This window comes from Monodelphis domestica, chromosome 2 (genome assembly GCF_027887165.1).
Source record: "Monodelphis domestica isolate mMonDom1 chromosome 2, mMonDom1.pri, whole genome shotgun sequence".
NCBI lineage: Eukaryota > Metazoa > Chordata > Mammalia > Didelphimorphia > Didelphidae > Monodelphis > Monodelphis domestica.
Genome location: NC_077228.1, coordinates 213,360,894 through 213,384,617, shown reverse-complemented (window position 1 = coordinate 213,384,617; position 23,724 = coordinate 213,360,894). Strand labels below are relative to the sequence as shown.

The window sequence follows — 23,724 nt, the reverse complement described above, 5'->3', positions numbered from 1 at the left end:
CGTGGAATGGGAATGGACCGGCCCGGGGATGCGCGGGCAGGAGGGGTCCAAGATGGCTGAACTGCAAGTGGACTCGACGGTGGGAGGGGGCGGCCTCGGGGACGGCCGCGGCCCAGCCAGCGCCAGCCCCCGCGGCTCCTCCTCCTCCATCGCTGCCGCCACCACGGCTTCCTCTCGCGGCCACGGCCGCCCAGCAGCCGCCGCCACGGCCTCCGGTCTTTCGTCATCGCCGCAACCAGGGCCGGGGCCGCCGGAGCGGACTGGGGGCGCGGGGCGCTGGGTCCGACTCAATGTAGGAGGCACCTACTTCGTGACCACTAGGCAGACATTGGGTCGGGAGCCCAAGTCCTTCCTGTGCCGTCTCTGCTGCCAGGAGGACCCGGAGCTGGACTCAGACAAGGTGAGCCAGGGCCGAGCCCCCGGCCCCCTCCACTCTTGGTTCCCTCCCCACCACCATTCCTTTCAAAACAAGACTTCCGTCCCTCCCCAGCACCCCAACACTGCGCGCCCCCCCCCAAGCCCTTCCTTACCTAAACATTCAACCCACTTCCACGGTCAACCCCAATTCTTTCCACCTCCCTGCCTGGTCCCAGCACCCCAGGCTACCACCCTCACCCAGTCCTTTCCTTCCCAGCATCTCGGGCTCCGCCTCCAACCCTTCCCTTGTTATACTCCTTTCATAGTCAGCCCCAGCTCCTCCTGCCCCCCACTCCCCAATCCTCCCTTCCTTAGCATCCCAGGCTCCCCACCATCCTTTCCCTCTCCAGCATCCCAGGATCAGTTTCCAGCCTTTCTCTTCCCCCTCTTCTTTTTTTAATCTTCCCAGGCCTCCACATTTTTCTTTCCACCATGCCTGAAGTACTCTTTTCTCCCCTGTCAGTCTATCAATAAGGATTAAGCGCCTACTATGTGCTAAGTATTGGGTATACAAAGAAAGGCAAAAAAAAAAAGTCCCAGCTCTTACAGTCTAATGGGGGAGACAACAAGCAAAAACTGTAAACAAGCTATATATAGATTCGGGATAAAAGGAAACCAACAGAGGGAAGGAACTAAGATTCTAAGAGGAGTTGAGGAAGATTTCTTGTAGAGGGAGGGAAAGAAGCCAGTAGGGTGAACATTTGAGGGAGGGGGAAGCAGAGAAAATGCCTGGAGTTGAATCTTGTTTGTGGAATAGCCAGGAGACTGTCACTGGAGAGACTATGTGGGTAGGAGTAAGTTGTATGAAGACTGGAAGAGTAAGAGGAGGCTAGATTATGAAGCACTTTGAATGCCAAACTGCATTTTGTATTTGATCCTAGAGATGTTAGGGAGACCCTTTGAATTTATTGAGATGAGCTGTAGAAAGATCCCATTAGTGACTGAATCTGGGTGGACAGACTTGAATCAGGCAGATCCACCAACACACATTTGCAATAGTTCAAGTGTGAAGTGATGAGGATCTGTACCAGGGTGCTGACAGTGTCCAAGGAGAAAGGGGGAACGGGAGGTATTTATCAGAGATGTTGAAGAGGTGAAATCAACAAGCATTGGCAGATTGGATATGGGAGGTGAGAGACAGATTAATGAAGGTTGACACCTAGGCTACCAGTCTGGGGAAAGAGGAAGAAACTGGATTGTAATAGGGAAGTCTGGAAAGGGGAAGGTTTGGGAGATAAGCTTCTTCTCTGTGCCTAGGCTGCTTCCCAGCTCCTCTTTTCTTTCTTCCAAGTTCCTTCCTCAGCCCCTTTTCTTCCCAATGCCCCTGGAAGCCTTTTCTAGCCATTCTTCCCCCACCCCCAAAGGTAGTGCCTACAATAGAAATGCACACATGCACCTACCCCACGATCTTGCGGTGGACCAACTAACATTAACATAGGCATATTTGGCTGGCTTCCAGCCATCTTTTCTGGTTGGAGAATCAGAACCTGGGTTAGACATTTAGGTCTGCTACTTGCCATCTGTGTTGCTTTGAGGAAAAGCAGAGCCTCCCTGGGTCACAGTGTTCTCATTTGCAAAATGAAGGGGTTAGAGTAGATGATCGCTGAAGGCTTTTCAAGTTTTAAATCTTATGATTCTTCATTCCCACATCCAAGGACAGCCCCTTCCTGTAATCTATTTAACTTCTTTGATGTATAAAATGTAGAACCTATTCAAAATTCCACCCCCTTCCTTAAAAATTTTTCTCACTAAATTGTTTTCTCCTTCCTTCCATTACTTTCTTTTTTTTAAACATTATTTTATTTGGTCATTTCCAAACATTATTCATTGGAGACAAAGATCATTTTCTTTTCCTCCCCCTCCCCCACCTCTCCCATAGCCCATGTGCGATTGATTCCACTGGGTATAACATGTGTTCTTGATTCGAACCTTCCATGTTGTTGGTATTTGCATTAGAGTGTTCATTTAGAGTCTCTCCTCAGACATGTCCCTTAACCCCTGTAGTCAAGCAGTTGCTTTTCCTCGGTGTTTTTACTCCCACAGTTTGTCCTCTGCTTATGGATAGTGTTTTCTTCTCATAGATCCCTACAGATTGTTCAGGGACATTGCATTGACACTAATGGAGAAGTCCATTACGTTCAATTGTACCACAGTGTATCAGTCTCTGTGTACAATGTTTTCCTGGTTCTGCTCCTTTCACTCTGCATCACTTCCTGGAGGTTGTTCCAGTCTCCATGGAATTCCTCCACTTTATTATTCCTTTTAGCACAATACTATTCCATCACCAACATATACCACAATTTGTTCAGCCATTCTTCAATTGAAGGGCATCCCCTCATTTTCCAATTTTTGGCCACCACAAAGAGCACAGCTATGAATATTCTTGTACAAGTCTTTTTACTTATTATCTCTTTGGGGTACAAACCCAGCAGCTATGGCTGGATCAAAGGACAGACAGTCTTTTAGCACTCTTTGGGCATAGTTCCAAATTGCCCTCCAGAATGGTTGGATCAATTCACAACTCTACCAGCAATGCATTAATGTCCCAACTTTGCCACATCCCCTCTAGCATTCATTACTTTCCTTCACTGTCATGTTAGCCAATCTGCTAGGTGTGATGTGATACCTCAGAGTTGTTTTGATTTGCATCTCTCCGATTATCTGGGATTTAGAACACTTTTTCATGTGCTTATTAATACTTTTGATTTCTTTATCTGAAAACTGCCTATTCATGTCCCTTGCCCATTTTTCAATTGGAGAATGGCTTGATTTTTTGTACAATTGATTTAGCTCTTTGTAAATTTCAGTAATTAGACCTTTGTCAGAGGTTTTTATAAAGATGGTTTCCCAATTTGTTGCTTCCCTTCTGATTTTAGTTATATTGGTTTTGTTTGTACAAAAACTTTTTAATTTGATGTAGTCAAGATTATTTATTTTACATTTTGTGACTCTTTCTAAGTCTTGCTTGGTTTTAAAATCTTTCCCTTCCCAAAGGTCCGACATGTATACTATTTGTGTTTGCCTAATTTACTTATAGTTTCCTTCTTTATGTTCAAGTCATTCACCCATTCTGAATTTATCTTGGTGTAGGGTGTGAGGTGTTGATCCAAACCTAATCTCTCCCACACTGTCTTCCAATTTTCCCAGCAGTTTTTATCAGATAGTGGATTTTTGTTCCAAAAGCTGGGATCTTTGGGTTTATCGTATACTGTCTTGCTGAGGTCGCTTTCCCCCAGTCTATTCCACTGATCCTCCTTTCTGTCTCTTAGCCAGTACCAAATTGTTTTGATGACAGCTGCTTTATAATATAGTTTGAGATCTGGGACTGCAAGGCCCCCTTCCTTTGTATTTTTTTAAAAATTATTTCCCTGGAATATCCTTGATCCTTTGTTCTTTCAAATGAACTTTGTTATGGTTTTTTCTAAATCAGTAAAAAAAAATTTTGGAAGTTCAATGGGTATGGCACTAAATAGATAAATAAGTTTGGGTAGGATGGTCATTTTTATTATATTGGCTCGTCCTACCCATGAGTAGTTAATGTTTTTCCAGTTGCTCAAATCTAGTTTTAGTTGTGTGGAGAGTGTTTTATAGTTATGTTCATATAGTTCCCATGTTTGTCTTGGTCTAAATATTTTATTTTGTTTAAGGTGATTTTGAATGGGATTTCTTCCATTACTTTCAAGAAAGTTCTTCTCCATGTCTCACTGCCATTCCATCCTGCAGCACTTGGAAACTACTTTTTTTGCTCTTTCCTCTACGCCCTTTCTCTCAAATGGTCTTTACCTCTCCATTCTCCCATATTTTTTGTCTTCCATTCTTTCCCAATTCTAATCTCCTTGCTTACTATTTCCTTCCTAGCTGCCTACAAACTTGGCCACATCTTCTACTATCACTTCTTGTGTTAAACTCCTTTAAAAAGCTGACTCTCATCTAAATTTCCTCTCCTCGAACTACCAAATCCTGTGACTTTTTCAGTTCTCATACTTGTTCTCTACAGCATTTGACAGTGTTGGCCACCTTTCTCCCTTGGATAGTCTTCTCTTTGGGTTTTTTCCTGTTCTCTTGGTTCTCCTCCAACTTCTTTAACTACTCAGTCTCCTTAGCTGTATTTTCCTCCACATCATCACAGTCAACTCTAGGAATCCCCCAAAACTCTGGCCAAGACTGCCTTTTCTCCTCCCTTCATGCTCTCTTACATAGTAATTTCATTAGTTCTTATGAGTTCAATTATCTGCATGCTGATGGCTCCTGGAATATATATATCACATATCTTCAGTCTCATATCACTGACTGCCTATTGGGCATTTCAGACTTTCTTGTAAGCGTCTCAAATTCATTATGTCCAAAACAAATTCTCAATTACACTTCTAACTAGACTGCTTGCAATAATCTTTTTTTTTAAATCTTCCTGTCTTAACTTTCTCTCCACTCCCAGTGTCATAAGATCTATGTAGAACTGGAAGAGAACTTGGAGGCCATCAAGTCCAATGCCTTCATTTTACAGATGAGGAAACTGAATAACAAAGGTTAAATGACCTGCTTAAGGTGGCACAGCTGATAAGTGTCACAGGCATGGTTTGAACTCAATTCTTTTTTTATTCCAAGTCCAGTACTACCCATTGTACTACCTAGCTGCCCCTTTTCCCATCTTTTCTCTACACAGCTGCCAAAGTAATCTTCCTACAGTATAGGTTTCATCATGTCACCCCAGTTCCTCAGTATATTCCAACACCTCACTATTACCTCTAGGATCAATATCAGTTTCTCTCCTTTGTACTTAAAACTCTTCACCTCCTAGCCACTTCATTTCTAGTCTTCTCACACTTTACTCCTCTCAATGAAATTTTCAGGCCAGCTATATTGGTGTGCTTATTGTTCTTCACACATGATGATGGATCATTTGTCTCTGAGCCTTAGCACTCATTGTCTCCCATCCCTCTAATGTGTTTCTCACCTTATCTCTGCCTTTTAAAGTTCCTTGTTTCCTTGTGATGCCTTCATGAAGCCATAAAGCTTTTCCACATCTCTCTAGCTGCTAGTAGTATCCTGAAGGATTGACCCTCTTCTCTCTCAATATACATGTACACTCCCTGAGGAAAAACTGTTTCATTTTTGGTTTTGTATTTCTATACCTAATAATGCCAGGCATATAGTAGTTATATGTTATATGTTAATATTAATAATGCTCACAGTTATTGATCTGCCCCTCCCTTTTGCTACCTGCTAAGCTTAGAGTTGAAATGGGAAAAGTTCTTGACAGGTCTTCAAGTGGTGCACTTTCTGGAGTCTCAGATCTAATAATGGTATAAGGAATAATGATCTATGTCTGGATCAGAATTATGAATGGTAGAGCTAGAAAGGGTTCAAGGAATCTACTTTCATTTTACAGAAAAATAAGTTGAGCCTTAGAGAGTTGAAATAATTTGTTCAAGGTTACACAGCAAGTTAATAGTAAAGTTTACCTTTTGGTTCCTAATCAAAATCCAAAATTATTTTCACTACACCTTTATATTGTCCTAGGTTGATGTGTTAAGACTGGGAAAAGAAAAGCATAATAATGGAGAAGTGTACCATCTTTCCCTAAGTTCTACAGTGAAGTCTAGGTACTAACTTTGGAGCTTAGGAGCTAGGGGATATATAAGGAAGGGAAAGAACCAGCAGGATCTCTGACTGAGAGAATTGATTTCAGACTCAAAACCAGGCAGGGATGAAGAAGGGGAAACCACATTTATACTTCCCTGACTCCAACTTCTCTTCACTAAATAGAATCACAGACTATTGATATATCTAACTCATCTCTTCTAATTTTGAAATGTAGTTTTGTTTCTCTTATTGTTTCATTTCCTATTTGAGGATTGTCTTTCCAACTAGATTATAAGTGTAATACACTATTGTGTTCTAACTCCTTGAAATACCCTCCAGCATCTAGCATGATACTTTGTTGGAATTATGAACTCAGTGGATAGTTGCTTTGATTTTATTTCCTTGTCTGAGTGATACATTAATACATTCCAAATGAACTAATGCCTATTCTATTTTTAAGATATTTTGAGAAAATTCCAAAACATTTCTTTGTCAAGCAGAACCTTTTTTAATCCAACCTAAATTTCCCTCATTGCAATATAAGCCCGTTTTTGTTTTTGTTTTTTCTTTTTACATGAACTATAGTAGTCTTGGAATTTCTGAGCCAAAGTCTTGGTTCTCCCAAGCCTTCCTCTGGGCACATGGCTGGATCAGGTGAGATTGGTACTAGAATGCAATCATCTGTTAGTATTGGCCTTGAGCTTCAAAGAGTTGCAGAACCCAGACAGGGGTTTTCTTATAATTAGGAAGATGATCCAAAAAAGATTGGAAAAATTTAAAGATGTCCATCCAAAGTGGGGCAGCTAGGTGGCTCAATGGATTGAGAACCAGGCTAGAGACAGGAGGTCCTGGGTTAAAATCAGCATCATACATTTCCTAGCTGTATGACCCTGGGCAAGTCACTTAATCCCCTAGCCTTTACTGCTCTTCTGCCTTAGAACCAATACCCAATATCTAAGACCGAAGGTAAGGGTTTAAAAAAAAATGTTCATCCAAAAAAAAATCCTATGGTATAAAACTTTCTTCCTATTCCTTTTCCTAATAAATCTTTTAGAAGAACATTTATTATTTATTCTAACTCCTACCTTCTTAGTATCCATTCTAAAGCAGAAGAGCTGGGCAGTTGAGGTTGTGTGACTTGCCCATGGTTATAGTGCTAAGAGGCTGAGCCCAAATTTGAACCCAGTTCCTCCCCCTGGTGTTCTATCTACTGTGCTCCCTAGCTGCCCTCCTTAGTCCATTTTTAAAGCTCCCATTGACACAGCATTCTTATACCAAACTGACAGGATGAGACAGGAGCCTATCTGATTGACAGAGATCCAACATACTTTGGTCCTATCCTAAACTACCTCCGCCATGGGAAACTCATCATTAATAAGGAATTGGCAGAAGAAGGTAAGAAACATCTGCTAGAAAGGTAAGAACAGGTGTTTTCCAGTTTGAGCATCATGTAATACCTAACATTTATATAGCACTTTAAGGTTTGAAAAGTGCTTTATTTATATTCCCTTCCTTGATCATCTTTAAATATGTTGTGAATTATATGTTGACTTGACCTGGTTCTCTAGTTTCCACTAGTACATTTCAGTTGAGATGTTCATTAAATTTATGAAAGCACACAGGAAACTGCTATTTATTGTCTTATCCAGGGGAACACTTCTGTGATCAGTCTTTAGTGGGAAAGAAAATAATTTATTTTTGCATGTGGTTTCTAAAGGTTTCCCTAGCTTACAGTCATTTTTATTAGTCTTTTCTCAATATGACTATTGTCCAAGAAAGAGTTCATTTGATGGCAGTTAAAGTGATAATCTATAATAAGTGATATTTTCATTTAGCACTTTAATTTGCTTCCAAGTACATATTTTTAAAAAATTACAAAATCTTAAACTAATTTCTTTAAGATTCTATTTCCTTTGGGAACCCTGCAAAGTTTAATCACTGATATATTTTATTCTTAAAATTCATTCCTAGTTGCCCTGTAGTTTTGGTTTTTAGAGAAGACAAGATTCCGGATCTAATCACTTTTCCAAAAACATTGGTTCTCTTTCACAGAGGACATCTAGTGGAAGATTAGATAGAGACTGCCCTTCCATCCAACAGATTCCAGATTTGGGGGCATTGTTATAGGACAGGCATGTAGTAATTATTACTTTTTTTTTTTAAACCCTTACCTTCCATCTTGGAATCAATACTGTGTATTGGTTCCAAGGCAGAAGAGTGGTAAGGGCTGGGCAATGGGGGTTAAGTGACTTGCCCAGGGTCACACAGCTAGGAAGTGTCTGAGGTCAAATTTGAACCTAGGACCTCCTGTCTCTAGGCTTGGCTCTCAATCCACTGAGCCACCCAGCTGCCCCCTGTAATTATTACTTCTAATAAATTTTTCTAATACTGAACCATCCTTCCATTACTGGTATAAAACCCACCTGGTCCTAGTGTATGATCCTTCCGATGTATTGCTATAATCTCCTTGCTAGTATTTTATTAAAATTTTTTACATCATTATTCACTAGGGATATTGATCTATAGTTTTCTTTCTTAATTATTCTGAAAAATGTAGCAAAGTAAATAGCCCTATACAGAGCCAATTGATTCTAACTTGTTCAAGCTCACCCTAAATATAAATATATTTTTCTCAAACTCTTCATCTGGCAAAAATGGAAAGTCTTTCTTTTGCTTGGTTGGTTGAGTTTTTTAGTTTATCAAGTATAGATCATCACTATGTTATATTATGTCTAAATAAATCAAAGATATTGTTCCCTTTTGGATAACATTACAAATTTTTTAATGACTTCTTTTTCCATATGTTCCTGGCAGCACCAGGAGGTATCCAGGATGAAAATAATAATAGCTAATATTTGGCACTTTTAAAGTTTTCAAAGTATTTTACATATCTCATTTTGTCTTTACACTACCCTGGGTAGTATTATTAATCCCATTTTATAGATGAGAAAACTGAGGCAAATAGGTTAAGTAACTTGCCAAGGGTCTTAGGATTTGAACTCAGATCTTCCTGCCTCCAGATCCAACATTCTTACCCATTGTGCTCCTCTAAAAATCACAGGAACTTGATTCCTTCTCCCTACTTAAAAGTGAGACACTACTTAATGATGAATCACAACTTTAGAACTATAAGCTCTAGGCTTTAGAGACCATCCAATCCAACTCCCTTGTTTTATTGATCTGGAAATTGGTATGACTCTCTACTGTAGCCCAAGGCTTGGGTCATTCATGTCTGTTTCCATTTAAGAAATATATTCTAAAGAAGGTAACTCAAGCACAAATATGACATATGTCTCCAGTTTAGATGGAAGAAAGACTAGAATCTTAGTTTGAAAAACAAAAGTTTATGAGCAGAGATGAGTGAACAAAGCATTTTATTTGCTTATTTTAGGTGTGTTGGAAGAAGCGGAATTTTACAACATTGCATCTCTTGTGCGACTGGTTAAGGAAAGGATACGGGACAATGAGAACATAACCTCACAAGTAATTTGTTTTAAAATTTTATGTGGAAAAATGTCCCAAACAGTCTTAACCATTTTGAGTATGGTGTCAAAAGGGTGACGTGCTGCTTGGAGAGAAAATAGCTCAGCTTCTAGTTAGGAAAGTATATTCCTGAGTCCTCAGAGACAGTCTAGGCATGACCAGCTACACATGATTCTGAGGCTAGCTACTCAAAATGAGTACGTCAAGAAAAAAAAAATCAGCCTAGGAGACAAAAGCCTTCAGAAAAAACCCTCAGCTAAAGAAAGGAAGGCTAATCACCCTATTTTAGTACTGTAAAAATAGTGAAGACCTTGAGAGTCTTTACTTTCAAAACCTGCTCATACTGATAGAGAAACTCCCTAGAAAGAGAAATATGTGAGTGTGTGTGTATGAGAAGGGCAAAGGAATATTTTTCAAATGATACCTTCATTAGCTTCTATTCAAAAAGTTTTTATTTTGCATTGTTGTCATCCTGTAAATTATTTTTCTGGTTCTGTGTGTTGTTTACATATCTTCTTTTCTCTTAATTTATCATATTCTCTTATGGAGCAATAACATTTCACTAATCACATACCACACTTTGGCTAAAGGTTCCCAGTAATGAGTACTCACTTTGTCTCCGAATGAAGTAATTTCTTTTTAAAAGTTGAACATTGACCTTTGTTTAACACATTCAATTATATTCACCCTACTGCCTGAGATCAGGGCAGAATGCAGAAGAAGGGGATGGCAGAGGATGAGATGGATAGATAGTGTTCTGGAAACAACAAACATGAGATCGGACAGATTTCAGGAGACAGTAGAGGATAGAAGAGTCTGTGCCTTGGTGTGATCATAGTCCATGGGGTCACAAAGAGTCGGATACAACTGAACAACAACAAATATGTGACCTCTTTGATACCAGACTGATTTGTTTTGGAGCAGAACCTCCACTTAATAAAATGAACCTTTTTCTCCTTACTGACTCCAGCAGTTTCTTCTGTTTGAGAAATTTATATGGTAAGGTCCAGCTATTGTTTTTTCCTGCCTGACATATTAAAGGTTGCCTCTTTCTTGGTCAAAGATGAATCAGACAGGGAGCCCATATACCACATATTTTCTTCTAGTGAGTGACAATCCTTTACTGTTTGTGATATCTACATGCTGAATATCATTATCAAGATTTCCTTAAACTGGGAATATTTTGATAGCAATATTTCAGTGTAATTGTATTTCTATGTGTTTTATTTTATCCAGACCTCTGCCCTAAGGATCTGTGACACACACAAAAATGCTAAGAACCTCTGTAATGCTTAGGTGCCATATTGCTTTCTCATATTCCAAAAGAGCTCTCTAAAACTTAGCTCAGGATCCTGATGTTATAGTCACGTTCTTCTGAGGTTTTCTAACCACAGTAGCTTAACATTTCCCCATGGAGGGGGTGGTGGTGTTTGGTATTGTATTATTTCTGATGAGATCAGGGAAGTAAATTATTTCTCCACATTTTAAAGGTTTTCTAGACTTAGAGCTAAAGGGGATAGTGTGACCTTTTCTAATCCCTAATATGAAACTCAAAAATCTTTTTTTTTTTTGGTAGGGACCTGTGAAGCATGTATACAGAGTACTGCAGTGCCAAGAGGAAGAACTTACACAGATGGTTTCCACTATGTCTGATGGTTGGAAATTTGAGCAGGTAATAGTTTAGAATCTTGAATTCTTTATGATATGTGTGTCAGAGTGCTAAAACCTCTTTCTCGCTTCTCATAAGGTCTAGGTGGTATCTGCTTGCCCAAAAGGGAAATGTGAAGGCCTTGAATGATTGAAATATTTGCTGAATCGGTCACCAACCCAAGTGCCTGTTATGTGCTAGGCACTGTGCTAAGTGCTAAGAATAGAGTAAAAAATTAAGCAGACCTTGCTCTAAGGAATCTTGGGATCTAATGAAGGAGACTCATGAGAATGTATGTATGTGACATAGAAATCTAAGACTAAATAGCCTCGATGGGGAAAGCAATAGCAGTGTCAAGGGGTGGGAAGGGGGAGGAAAGGAAAGGCTTCATGCAACCATTGACCTTTGAGTAGCTACATACTGAAGAAAACCAGAGATCCCAGGAGGCAGAAATTTGGAAGGAAAGCACAGAGATAGCCAGTACAGAAGTACAGAGGTGGGAAGTGAAGCTGTTTCTTCAAAACAGCAGGTAGGTCAGTATCATGGAGGGGAGTAATGTGAATGAAGACTGGAAAGATAAGAGGTTGGATTATGAAGAGCTTTAAATGAGAGTTTATTTTTATTCCTAAAGGTATAGGAGTTACAGCCAGATCTACACATTAGGGAAATCACCAGCTATATAGATGAATCAGAGAGGCAAGGGGGGAGAGGGGAAGGGGAGAAAGCTAGGTGGAGCTCTGGAGTTAGAAGGACTTGGGTTCAAATTTGACCTGAGATATTTCCTAATAGTGTGACTCTGGGCAAGTCACTTGACCCCCATTGCCTAGCCCTTACCACTCTTCTGCCTTGGAGCCAATACACAGTATTGACTCCAAGATGGAAGGTAAGGGTTCAAAAAAAAAAAATCCTTATCTTCTGTCATAGAATTGATACAAATATTGGTTCCAAGGCAGAAGAGTGGTAAGGGCTGGGCAATTGGAGTTAAGTGACTTGCCCAAGGTCACACAGTTAGGAAGTGATTGAGGCCAGATTTGAACCTAGGACCTCCCATCTCTAGGCCTGGCTCTCAATCCACTGAGCTACCTAGCTGCCCCCAGAAGATAAGGATTAAAAAAAAATTTTTTTTAAGAGCTAATAAGGGCTTGAATTAGAGTGGTATCCAAATGAAGAGAAGGTACGTATCTAAAGATGTTGTAGAGAAAGAAATTACAATATTCGGCATATGATTGAATTTATGGGGTGAGTGAAAATGAGATGAGGATGACAAAGTTAGGTGCTGTGGAATTAATATGAAAAACTTGGGCTTCCTAATTCCTAGTTCAATGCCCTCTTTATTAAATGGATGTGCTAAGATTCTTTCTAATAACTTCAAATCTTTAGGGGGTTTTTCTCCTCAAAGTTTCCTCCTTCCCCAGGGGGGAAAAATCATCTTTATAGTTTACCTATTTTCATATGGAGAGTAGAATTATTTTTCTTTCCGGTGATCTCAGGTTCTTAATATGTGGGCCAGTAAAACACACTAAATGGGTACAATTTGAAAGGATTCAAATTCATGGAGAAATAAACTCTGGCCATCTCTTGTTAGCCTATTCAGTTTATCAATCCAGTCATTCATCAAGTGCCTTATTATGTTACTGACATAATTAAGTTCCTGACGCAAGGGGGATATAAAAACAAATGGGAAACTTCCTCTGCTCTCAAGCAGCTTCTTAACATTCCATGAGGAAAGATAGATAGCATAGAAAGAAATGTGTACAAATTAAGCTATTGCAAAGCAAAATCATTGTGCATGATTTCCATGGCTCTGTAATGGCCACTGAGTGCCAAAGCTTTGGGAGTTTGTCAGGCCAGAAGCTTAATGGTTTTTTCCTTAAGGTGGCAGAATTGTCAACTTTATCATTCTCTCTCTAAACAATAAACTCTTAGAGTGAAGTGAACAGAATGAAAGAATTTTAGGTGTATCATATTTGTTTGCAAGTACAGTTCATCAGGCAGAATTGTTTAATTATCAAAATGTTCACTTTTCTCCCAAAAGAAAAATTTCTTATTTGAGCCAAATGTACCATTGTAGATTAAATGAATTCAGTGATCCTTCTCTCCACTTCCAAAATTATTACACTCAATTTTTTTTCTATTATCAATTCTGTTTTGGAAATTGTCAACTTTGTTAAAAAATTTTTAATTCGTCAAGCATCTATTATTTTTATATAACTGTGCAAGGCATTGAGGGAAATAAAATATTTTTAAAATACAGTCCTTATTCTCAAGGAACTGATAAGTAATTAAACAAAAGTGCTAGGAAAGGAGAGTGCCAGATGTATTCAAAAACATTGATGATTGCATCTGTTAATTTATTCGCTAGAACAAAGAGTATTTGAAGAGGTATAATGTGAAGTGTCTGGAAAAATAGACTGAAGTCATATGTGAAAGTCATATGTCAAAGTTGGAGAGTTTGTATTTTATCCTGGAGGCAGAAGGAAGCCATGAAATATTCTCAGGCAGGGTACTAATATGGTCAGATCTGTGTTTTAAAAATATTAAATTGATTGATGAAAGAAGATATTGGAAAAAGGGAAACCAATTACACTATTGCAAAAGTCCAGGCACAAGTTGATGACATCCTGAACCAGGGTGGCGACTGTAGAAACAGATGCAAGATATGAAGTTCAATTTGTCAAGTTTTATCAGCTGACCAATTATGGGAGGCAAAAGGGGTAAAAAGTTGAGAATGATTCCAAGGTCTGTATGACTTCAGTGTCTGGAAAAATGATGGTGCTCCAACAAAAATAGAGGGGTTTAGGAGAGATTTAGAGTTAGAGAGAATTCCGTTTATGATCCTTATGGTTGAACTTGAGACACTATTGAAATTGTCCATCAGGAAGTCAGTGATATGAAACTGGAGCTCAAGAGATGCTCTCAGGCTGAATATATAGATTTGGATTCCTCTGAATAAAAATGAGAAATACACCCATGAGAAGGAACCAATGAAGAGAGAAATGAGAAGCAAAAACTTCTGTATGGATCTTTTCTCTTCAATAAAGGAGATAAGAATGAAAGAAAAATTCTTCTTCTAAATCCTCTGAAATTTGGTTTCTTACCTCATAATTCAACTAATAGTGTGCTCTCCAAAGTAACCAAATGTATTGACCTTTTATCTAACTTCATCCTTCTTGGGCCTTCCTATGGTGTTTAACAATATTTACCACCCACTTTTTTTTAAACCCTTACCTTCCATAGTAGAATCAATACTGTATATTGGTTGTAAGGCAGAAGAGTGGTAAGAACTAGGCAATGGGGTTAAGTGACTTGCCCAGGGTCACACAACTGGGAAGCGTCTGAGGCTAGATTTGAATCTAAGACCTCCCATCTTTGGCCTGGCTCTCAATCCACTGAACTACCCAGTTGCCCCCACCACCCACTTTTTATGAAGACAATCCTTTCTGTTTTTTAAGTCTGGTCTTAGTTTTCCTACCTATCTGATCACTTTTTAGTCTCCTTTGCTGCTTCATCTAAGTCACAATTACTAACCATGAGAATTCCCCAATACTCTTCCTGGACCCTTTTCTCATTGTTACTTTCTTATATCACTTTCTCATTTGTCATCTCTTCAATTCCCATGGATTCAAGTTTCTGTGCCACTGATTCCAATGATGTGTTTATCTAGGCAGAGTCTATCACCAGCCACCTAGTGAACATTTAAATCGGATGTTTTGGAAATAGCTCAAACTCAAGGTGTCCAAAACAGAGTTTGCCTTTCACCCAGAACCCTCCCCTTTTCTAGACACTTATATCTGTTGAAGGTACCACCTCTTTTCCTAGTATCACCCAGGATATCAACCTCTGATGCCATCTTCAACTCCTCTCTTTCCCTACAATGTCCAGTCATTTGCTAAGTCTTACTGTTCCTTTCTCCACTATATTTCTTGCATCTAGATGGCCCTTCTCTCTATTTTCATAGTCACTACCCTAGTTCAGGACTAAATAGCCTCCCAATCAGATTCCCCATCTCGGTCAATAAATTCCCATAACTTCCCATCACTTATAAAAACAAATAGAATCTCCTCATCAGCAACTCTTTACTACCTGGCCTCTTCCTGTCTTTCCATTCTTTTTAACATATTACTTTCCTCCACAAACTCTGTGGTCCAATTTTATTGACCTACTTTCTGTTTTCCACACACAATGCTCATCTTCCTTTTCTTTGTCTCTCCCTTCCCCCTCCCCCCCCAATCTGCCTTGCTCTGTCTTCTCATCTCCTACTGATAGAATCCCCAGCTTCCTTTGAGATTTGACTCCATTGGCACCTCCTTTCTGGACCTCTTAGCTGCTAATGCCTTCTCCTCTTAAGGCTGCCTTCCCTTCGTTCTTTGTATTAATCTTGCAAGTATTGATTTATGTATAAGTTGTCTCCCTATTAGAATTTAAGCTCTTTGGTTTCAGGAGCTATTTTGTTTTTTTCCTTTGTATTTCTCAGTGCTTATTAGCATAAAGCTTGGTATATAATAATCACTTAAGAAATGCTTACTAATCGATTCTGAAACATTCTTCTAAAGAAGGATATTACATTTTATGTTTATTATTTTGCTGTGGGCTAGAGAAGGCAAAATATCAGTGATTCCTTTTTTTATAGTGGTAGTAAAGTGATTCCCCAAGTCAGTCTAGTGGTGGCAGAACTTACCAGCACTTGCTGTAGAACCAACGTTTCCTTACTCCCAATCTAGTGTATTTACCAATCAGGTGTCCTTGTTTCCAGACTCAACTTCTCCCTACCAATTGTTTCCAGAATAAAATACTGAACTACAATTGAACATAATTTATTCCAAAAGATGGAAGCATTTTAATCTCTGGGCAGAAGATTTACCTGTGTTTGATTTAAATTCTCTGGAGACCATATATTAATTTATAATTATTTATTAAATAGTTAAAAAAAAAAGGTCAGAGAAAGAAAAGGTACATAGCCACCTTGCCAGTAGCATACTTTCTTCCCTAGCTAACCCAAATTTCCTATTCACCTTGTAATCTCTATTTACTCCTATAGCTTGACCAGAAAGCCCCAAGAGTTTACTTGATCTATAACTTAACACCCCCATTACATCATTTTTTCTGGGTCTCCTCATTGGACAGACTTGACCTCAGTCCAGGTCAGAGGTCAGTCTTCCAGGACTCTAGGAGTCATGTGGGACAAGAGGCAAGCTTCTATGAGGGGACACCAGGGAGTCATGAGGCTTCTAACATCCTCCCAGAGTGCACATGCATTCCCTTTATCCAGATAAGCCTCAGGCCTTGTTTTTAATCCAATCATCGAATGGAGATGAAACTGAAATAGATTTTCAAATTCAAAATTAAATTTTATTTTTAAAAAGGAAAGTGGGGGACAAATTTGTGTTAAATTCCCACAATTCCCTCTCTGATTTGTTTGGAGATATGTTAGTCTCTCCAGTGAATCATTCCATATATAATATGTATACATTTCAGGATTGTCTCACCAGGGTACATAAGGGCCCAAAGATAGTATACATTTCGTGGAGGGTCTAACTACATTTGGGTGTTTCTTTACATATTAAAAAGATTGATAGATGGATTGACAAGGAGCCATTAGGAGGCTTTTAAAAGGAAAGACAGGTACAGATTTGTGTTAAATTCTCACATCTGATATGTTATAATATCTGTTTCTCTGGTGCGATTCTCCCATCAGTTCTGCAAGTAAAAATTTTGACTGAAGAGGATATCTATTATTCATACACATTTTCTCATTTAAAAAAAAGCATTCTATTTCATTTCTTAATGTTTAATTTGGGATTGATAATGTGATTTTTAATTATTAGGATTATACTTCTAGTGGTTTTTTCTTCCCTCGATTTTGTATTTGTTGGCTTCATGGAAGGCTGTTCTCTGATCAGTTAGAAATTCTTTTATCAACAAAGGGACTCAGAACTCCAGGAGTTCTTTATCCTTTTAGAAGAAAAACTATAATATATGTTACTCTAGGAGAAATATTCTTGTTTAAAGTTTATATTGGATTCTGGTAATAGTTACACCCATGAGGGTGTGTCAGAAGATAGAAAGATGAATATGACTGTTTATATTCACTCTGCCTTTCCTTCTTTTCTCAGCTAATAAATATTGGATCTTCCTATAGCTATGGAAATGAGGATCAGACAGAATTCCTCTGTGTTGTCTCCAGGGAGCTAAATAACTCTACTAATGGTATTGTCATAGAGCCTAGTGAGAAGGCAAAGGTAAGAAACTTGGCTGTGTGGGTGGGTGGGTGTGGGTGCAGGATTGTTCCTGATTCCATTCTACACCTATCAGGGTCTTTAGTCCTAACTAGCATTTATCATTCCTATCTCCTGCCTAGGTTAGCTTTGCATTTGTACCTGCATTGTAGTTCCTTGATTTTTGAAACCAAACACAGACCCCATCTTGCTCCAAGATTGTTTAATGGGGAGTGGAGAATTGAAGTTCAGAATTGTGAACTTGACAGAGTGGAATGAACTCTTTGCAGTCTCTATCAAAATAAAAATTAATTAAAAATAAAACCTTTCTAATGTTTAAATATCAGAAACTGACAATTCTGGTGTACTCCTTAGAAAGCCAAGCCTTTTGAAAAGTACTTAATTTACTCTTTGAAATAGCTGATATCACTGTTTCCTCCATAGGAAAGGTCTTCATACTCCCCCCCCCCCCACTTTTTTCCCACCTTAATATTTATTATATTTATAATGGTCTATGTAGCATGCCTTGAAATTCAAACATGGTCTCAGGAGAATTAGGTCAATTAAAGCATATACTTAGGTCAGATAAAGACTTACCAAACTCTTGTTATTTTATATAAATTGTGTTTTATATATGTAGTCCCCTGACTTCCTAAAGCAGAGAAGAAAAAAAGTCACTCTTCCTCCTAATCTGTATGTACTAGACATAGATCTGATATGGAGTCTACACAAAACCATGCTACCTAGGTTTAGGGTCTCCTTGGATACTGACCAATTACCATTTGAGCAAGTGATTGGAACTAGTTGGTGATATTCTTGTGGACATTTCTTCATTTAATGATGATAAAAAAGGATGGTCAACAAAGTGGAGTGGGCTATCTTGATCCTAACCTTTGGCTTTTAAAAATGCTAGGTTTACTGGTTAGCATAATCCAGAGTTGAGCATCCTGAGGCCCAGAAGGTAGCTTTGTAGCTCTTGAGACTTGAATATCTCTTTTTATAACCTTTATCTACTATCTATTAAATTATTAATTCTTTGTGGTGTATATACCTGAACCTTGAAAGCCTAGTATCTTGGACTGATAAAAGTATTTCCTTACCCAAAAACAATTTCCAAATCCATGGCATAAGCCTTCATGAGAGCCATGCTCAAAATTAAGGTTCCCAAGACTATTATTGGTTCATCAATGCACAGACCTTAGACCTCACTTTGAACTGTCAATAAACAACAAAAATTCAACCACAGTAGTTGGCATGCTTGAGAAAATTTGACCCTCGGGTTATTAAAAGGACTCCTGCAATACCCTTTCTCTATGTCATAGATATAAAAACTGCTCTTGGCAGACAGTCTCATAAGTAGCCATACATCTTTCTCCTTACATCAGTCAGCCTAGCAGTCTCCATTTTAATAAAAGCCTAAAACCCAAATCCAAACCCAAATCTTTCACCTAATTCTCTTTCAGATTCTTCAGGAACGAGGCTCTCGGATGTGAACTAAGAATCTGGATCCACTGAAGTCCTAGACATCATGAGGGCAGTCCAGCAGAGCATCTCTCCAAAGTTCAGTGTTGCTCTTGTACAGTATCCATGCTAAGGCAAGGCAAAGCTGAACCTGGCCCACCAATGGAGAATCATTCTGGCCGAAACCAAAGGATTTCCCCCTCAGCCTAGGAAACAACAAAAAAAAAACAGATGAGACTCCTACCTAAAGAGTTCTTTTTCAGAAACCTGCCTTTGTTTTGTTAGCCAGGGCTGTAACAGATCTTTACAACAGTTGTGCCAGGTTCCTAGTTCGAGCCTTTACCAGGATCTAGGGGAAAGGGGGGAGGAGGACCTATTTAGCCAACCTCTGCTCCATAAATGGCTGGATCAGGTGAAAAACAGGATTCCTACCTGGGCTGTACCATGTTCTCACTCCAAGATTTACTGAGTTGGAAATTTGCAGCTACTTGGCATCCTTCTCTTCTTCCTCTCCCCCAACCCCCCCCCCCCCATTTCTTCAAACGGGTACAACAGATGCAAAGAAATCTAGCACAGATTAACAACAGAACTTTTATTTTTAAAGGAAAGGTGATTTTAGACTCTGAAAAACTTCATCTTTGCTTTACATGTTACTTTCCCAGTTTTAGAATTGGGGTCTAAATAAATTAGAGGAGAACCTTGTGTCTTTGTTGAACTCGGGCGCTGGGATTAAAAGATTAACTTGCTCACATTGTCTCACATCACTTAAACCTGCCATCTTCCCACAGGAGCTAGGAATAGACCCATCTTTTGGTAAGAGGTGAACTGTGGCTCCTTTTCCTCTGTGTCCCACAGAATCCCAAGCAATCTAGCTGGTTTGATTGGGCTTAATGAATGCTTGCTAGCACTTAGTCTGGGGTTCTTTGTGCTGCCCTGTTCAGCTTTGCCTTGCTTGCCTCTAATAGCAAGGATGCTCCTAAGGCCCCTCCTGTGTCCCCTACAATTGTTGCAGAAGATGTGAGGCTGACTTTTGTTCTGTACTCTTTATCTATCCAACAGGTAGGCTACTTAACCAGCAGATAAATGAAAGTTTCTATTTGATTATTTCAGCTGCCTCTGCAGCCTCCTCCACCCTCTTTGTCCTGTCTCCCTCTGCCAGCCTGTGAGCTCCCTGGCAGTAGCCAGGGCAGGGCTTGGAGGAGGTGGGGAAGTTGCCAAAGTTGTTGTGATGTTGCCATGTATTGTAGCAAAGTATTGTTGACTCCCGTGACTGTCTTTTGGGGAATGCCTTGATTGAACGTGCAATGTTTGTATATGCCTCTCTTGGATTTCTAATTCCAGCCAATAGGACTCACGGATGCTTCAGTGACTCTGTACCATACTAGTGTTTGTACTTAGTTGGATGGAAGTTTCCAAGGTCTTGCACTTCTCCTATGCTTCCCTTTGTCGCCTGTCTCCCTACAGTGTCATGTTTAATCCCAAACTACTTGTTTGGCCAGGTTAGGGAATCATACTAAAGTCCTCTATTGGGCAGTGAACAAAGGAACTGCACCTGGGACTCTGTTTCTGGCGTTTTTGGTTACTGTCTTTGAGAATACAAGGGGCCCGATATCCCTTCCTTTATTTCTGATAACGTGTGGTGTTGTGGTGTTATACTAAAGATGTACTCAAGGTTCCCCTGGGAAGCAGAAACTGGTATTAGAATCCTGCCCCTAGTTCAGGGGTTTGGGGAGCACTTTCAGACCTGGATTACTCTGTGCTGCTTAACTATTATGTTCACTAGATAAAAGTTCTTTCTTTGGGACCAGGGCAAGTCTGGACTGGCAATTTCTTGAAACTGCCCACTGCCAGTTGCCTTTTGAACTTTGTGATGGGCCAATGCTTAGATGACCTGATGGTCAGATTATGAAGCCTGGTAATGTCTTGTGTCCCTTATTCTTTTGTATGATTTGATAGCTTGTATTTGACCGAGCCTCAGTAATACTTGGGGTACATGTATAGGTGTATGTATATAAAACCTGTATTGGTAATGTGAATCTTCAGCCTGTATCCAGTACCTTTTCACAGCAAAGAAACATCATATAAATCAGAAGACATGTAAGAGTGCTGAAAACAGCCCTGTGAGGCGATCTGTTACAGAGAGGAAGTTCTTAGTCAGGAAAAGAACACAATGTAAAGGTAACAGGAAGGACTGCTGCTGTGTCAAGAGAGATCTGGGTGGGTGAAGAAAACATATAGCTCAGCCTCTTAACTGCAGGCAGGAGGCATGTCACCAAAGGAAGAAGGTTTCGTTTAGGGTCTTCTTTCTAAATTTTATGTCTTTTTTCTTCGGAGATTCAACTCCCCTGTTTGCTTTATGGAATCAGACCAGTTGAGGCATCCCTGATAGTCAGTATCTGGTTATAAAGACAGTGGTTGTGGGGTAATCCTGAACCCAGAACCCAAGCCTAGAAGCCCCAAACACAGATTTCAGATGGGAAGCGGAGTAACTAGGTAAGTGTCTGAGCTGACACCTTAAAGGTAAATAAACTAAAATTTGGGCAAGTAGTCTGTGAGATGACTTTAGAGCAGCCTGTTTCCCTCTTAAGATAATCAAGAAATACCAAGCATCTACTTTGGGGCTAGTGCAACTAGGCGCTTGAGAGAGACGGATAGTGTATGAGGGCCCTGCCCTCAGAGCTCTTACAGGCTAATTGGTATTTAGCAAGTTACTCCACTGTATCCCAATGCTATTAAAAAACTAAATTTCCAGCAGTTTTAGAAATCCAATCCCCTTTCAAATTTTAGAATTGATACAACAGATGATTCAATTGGTTTGGTTTCTGTAGCTCAAGCCACCTTATAGAAGCCCCTGTCTGAAACAAGATAACAGGCTCAAAAAGCTTTGTCGCACAAGGAGAGCTAGCCTTATCCCTGTTGGGTTTACCTATCAACGTGGTCCAGTATCTCAAGTTATTCACAGTCTTGTCCATTGTATTCAGCACAGCCATGTTGAAAGATGTGCCCCTTCTGCCTTTTTATTCCCCTCTTAACAACTGCCTGCTCTTGAGATTGTCGCGGTGATGCAGTGAAAGGGCTGGCATCTCCATAAGGAGGTGCCCTGCGCCCACGTGGGGAAGCAGGGTCCTTTCAAGTCCCAGAGGCCTAATCCATTTCCTGGCAGTGAGATGGGAGGGAGGGTGTGGAAAGGCCCAACCTCCTCTAATGTGTCTTTGTTTCTGCACATTTCTAACTGATCTCAGGGGTGACACTGAGGTGCTGGGGAGGAGGGGCCAGAGATGAGAGAGAAGAGGGCAGCACCCCAGCAGGGACAGGACTCCCGTGCCCTCAGTGTTGCCTGCAATTCTGATGTGTGATACTGTATCTGTCACTTGTTGGTGCCCTTTGCTACTGTTAGTGTTTGAATAACATTTGAAATGCTGTGATTTTTTTTGTCAATAAAGAGAGTAAAATAAATTTATGAATCTTGCAACTCCTGTGTAAGTGCTTTTTAATCCCTTCAAAGTGATTTTGTCTCATAAAAGCCATTGATTCCCTTCAGATTCCTGGATAATGAATTTCTTGGCACCATTCTCTGTCTGGGCCCTATCAGGCATAGGTAATGATGTCATGTGGACTGAGCTGGAAAACAGTAACCAAAATCTTGAAATCTGCCACCTCATCCATCCCTAACAGGGTGCCAAGAAAGTGTTGCAAACCAAAAGGCAATAGATGAACTATATGGGAAGGTCTAAGTAGCTGGCCAGGTGACACTTTGCAGCAAAGTAAGCAGATGGGGTGACAAATTTACCTAATACCTACTGGGTGCCTATCAGTACCTGGGAGAGAGAAGCCTGTGTCCCTCATTTCACACTGAAGAGATCACTAATCCTCATCTATTTTTTTTTAAATCCTTGCCTTCTGTCTTGGCATCACTACTAAATATTAGTTCCAAGGCAGAAGAGGGGCAAGGACAAAGCAGTTGGAGTTGTGACTTGCCCAGGGCTACCCAGCTAGGAAGTGTCTGAGGTCATATTTGAGCCTAAGGCCTGCCATCACTAGGCCTGGCTCTCAATCAGCCACCCAGCTGCCCATAACTTAGTTGTGTTCTTTTTTTTAGAATATAAGCTCTAGGGGAGCAGGGATCACTTTTTTTTTAACCCTGGTATTCTCAGGTCTTAGCAATGTGCTTGTTGGAGAGCAGCTCAGTGGATTGAGAAGCAGGCCTAGAAATGGGAGGTCCTAGGTTCAAATATGACCCCAGTCACTTAACCCCCATTCCCTAGGCTTTACCACTCTTTTTGCCTTGGAACAAAGTATTGATTCTAAAGTAGAAGGTAAGAGTTTTATAAATAAATAAATGCCTGTTAACTGAGGTTGGGAAAGCAACTTGCATAGTCTAAATGCCCAAATCATAATTCCTACTTACATGGAGGTATTCATAGGGGACACCCTGACATTTGGTGTGAAAATTGTTTTGAACTTAAAATCGCCTGTGGGCAGTTCTTTCAGGAAATACAATCACTCCTTTGATACCATTGGCTCACTTTAGCAACAAAATTATTCTTGCCCCAAAATAAAAGTTTGTTTCTGTGAAAAAAAATGTTTTCCTTTATTCCTAGGAGAGCTGGAAGGGATCCCAGATATGAACTAGTCCAATTTCCTGCTTCAAATGCTTATTTTCGAGTGACTGAGGCACATTTGTCCCTTAACCTCCCTGAACTTCAGTTTCTTCATCTCTAAGTGGGCTGCTGGGGAGGTCGTGGGAAATGAATTACAGGACTGAAAGGATGCGGTGTAGTTTAACATTATGAGCCAAAACTAAAGAGATTTTGCGTTCAAATCCCAGCTCTGCTATTGACCCTATATAGTGGGAATGTCATTACCCCTCTTCGGCTATTTACTCATCTACTCACAGACCTAGAGCTTCAAGGGAAC

At 39.9% G+C, this 23,724-nt stretch overlaps 1 protein-coding gene across 2 annotated transcripts; it reads left to right on the top strand.

Annotated features, from left to right (window-relative positions):
• Window positions 1-28: 28 nt before the first annotated feature.
• Window positions 29-22,279, top strand: KCTD2 (potassium channel tetramerization domain containing 2). Of its 2 annotated transcripts, XM_001377865.5 has the most exons (6): window positions 29-400; window positions 7,287-7,395; window positions 9,392-9,483; window positions 11,060-11,155; window positions 17,245-17,370; window positions 18,810-22,279. In XM_001377865.5, the coding sequence occupies exons 1-6, from the start codon at window positions 29-31 to the stop codon at window positions 18,837-18,839; spliced, it is 825 nt and encodes a 274-aa protein (XP_001377902.2). In that variant the 3' UTR covers window positions 18,840-22,279. The 2 variants fall into 2 exon arrangements, with proteins under 2 accessions (XP_001377902.2, XP_056673158.1); XM_056817180.1 differs by having other exon boundaries at window positions 17,245-22,279.
• The last annotated feature ends 1,445 nt before the right edge of the window (window positions 22,280-23,724 follow it).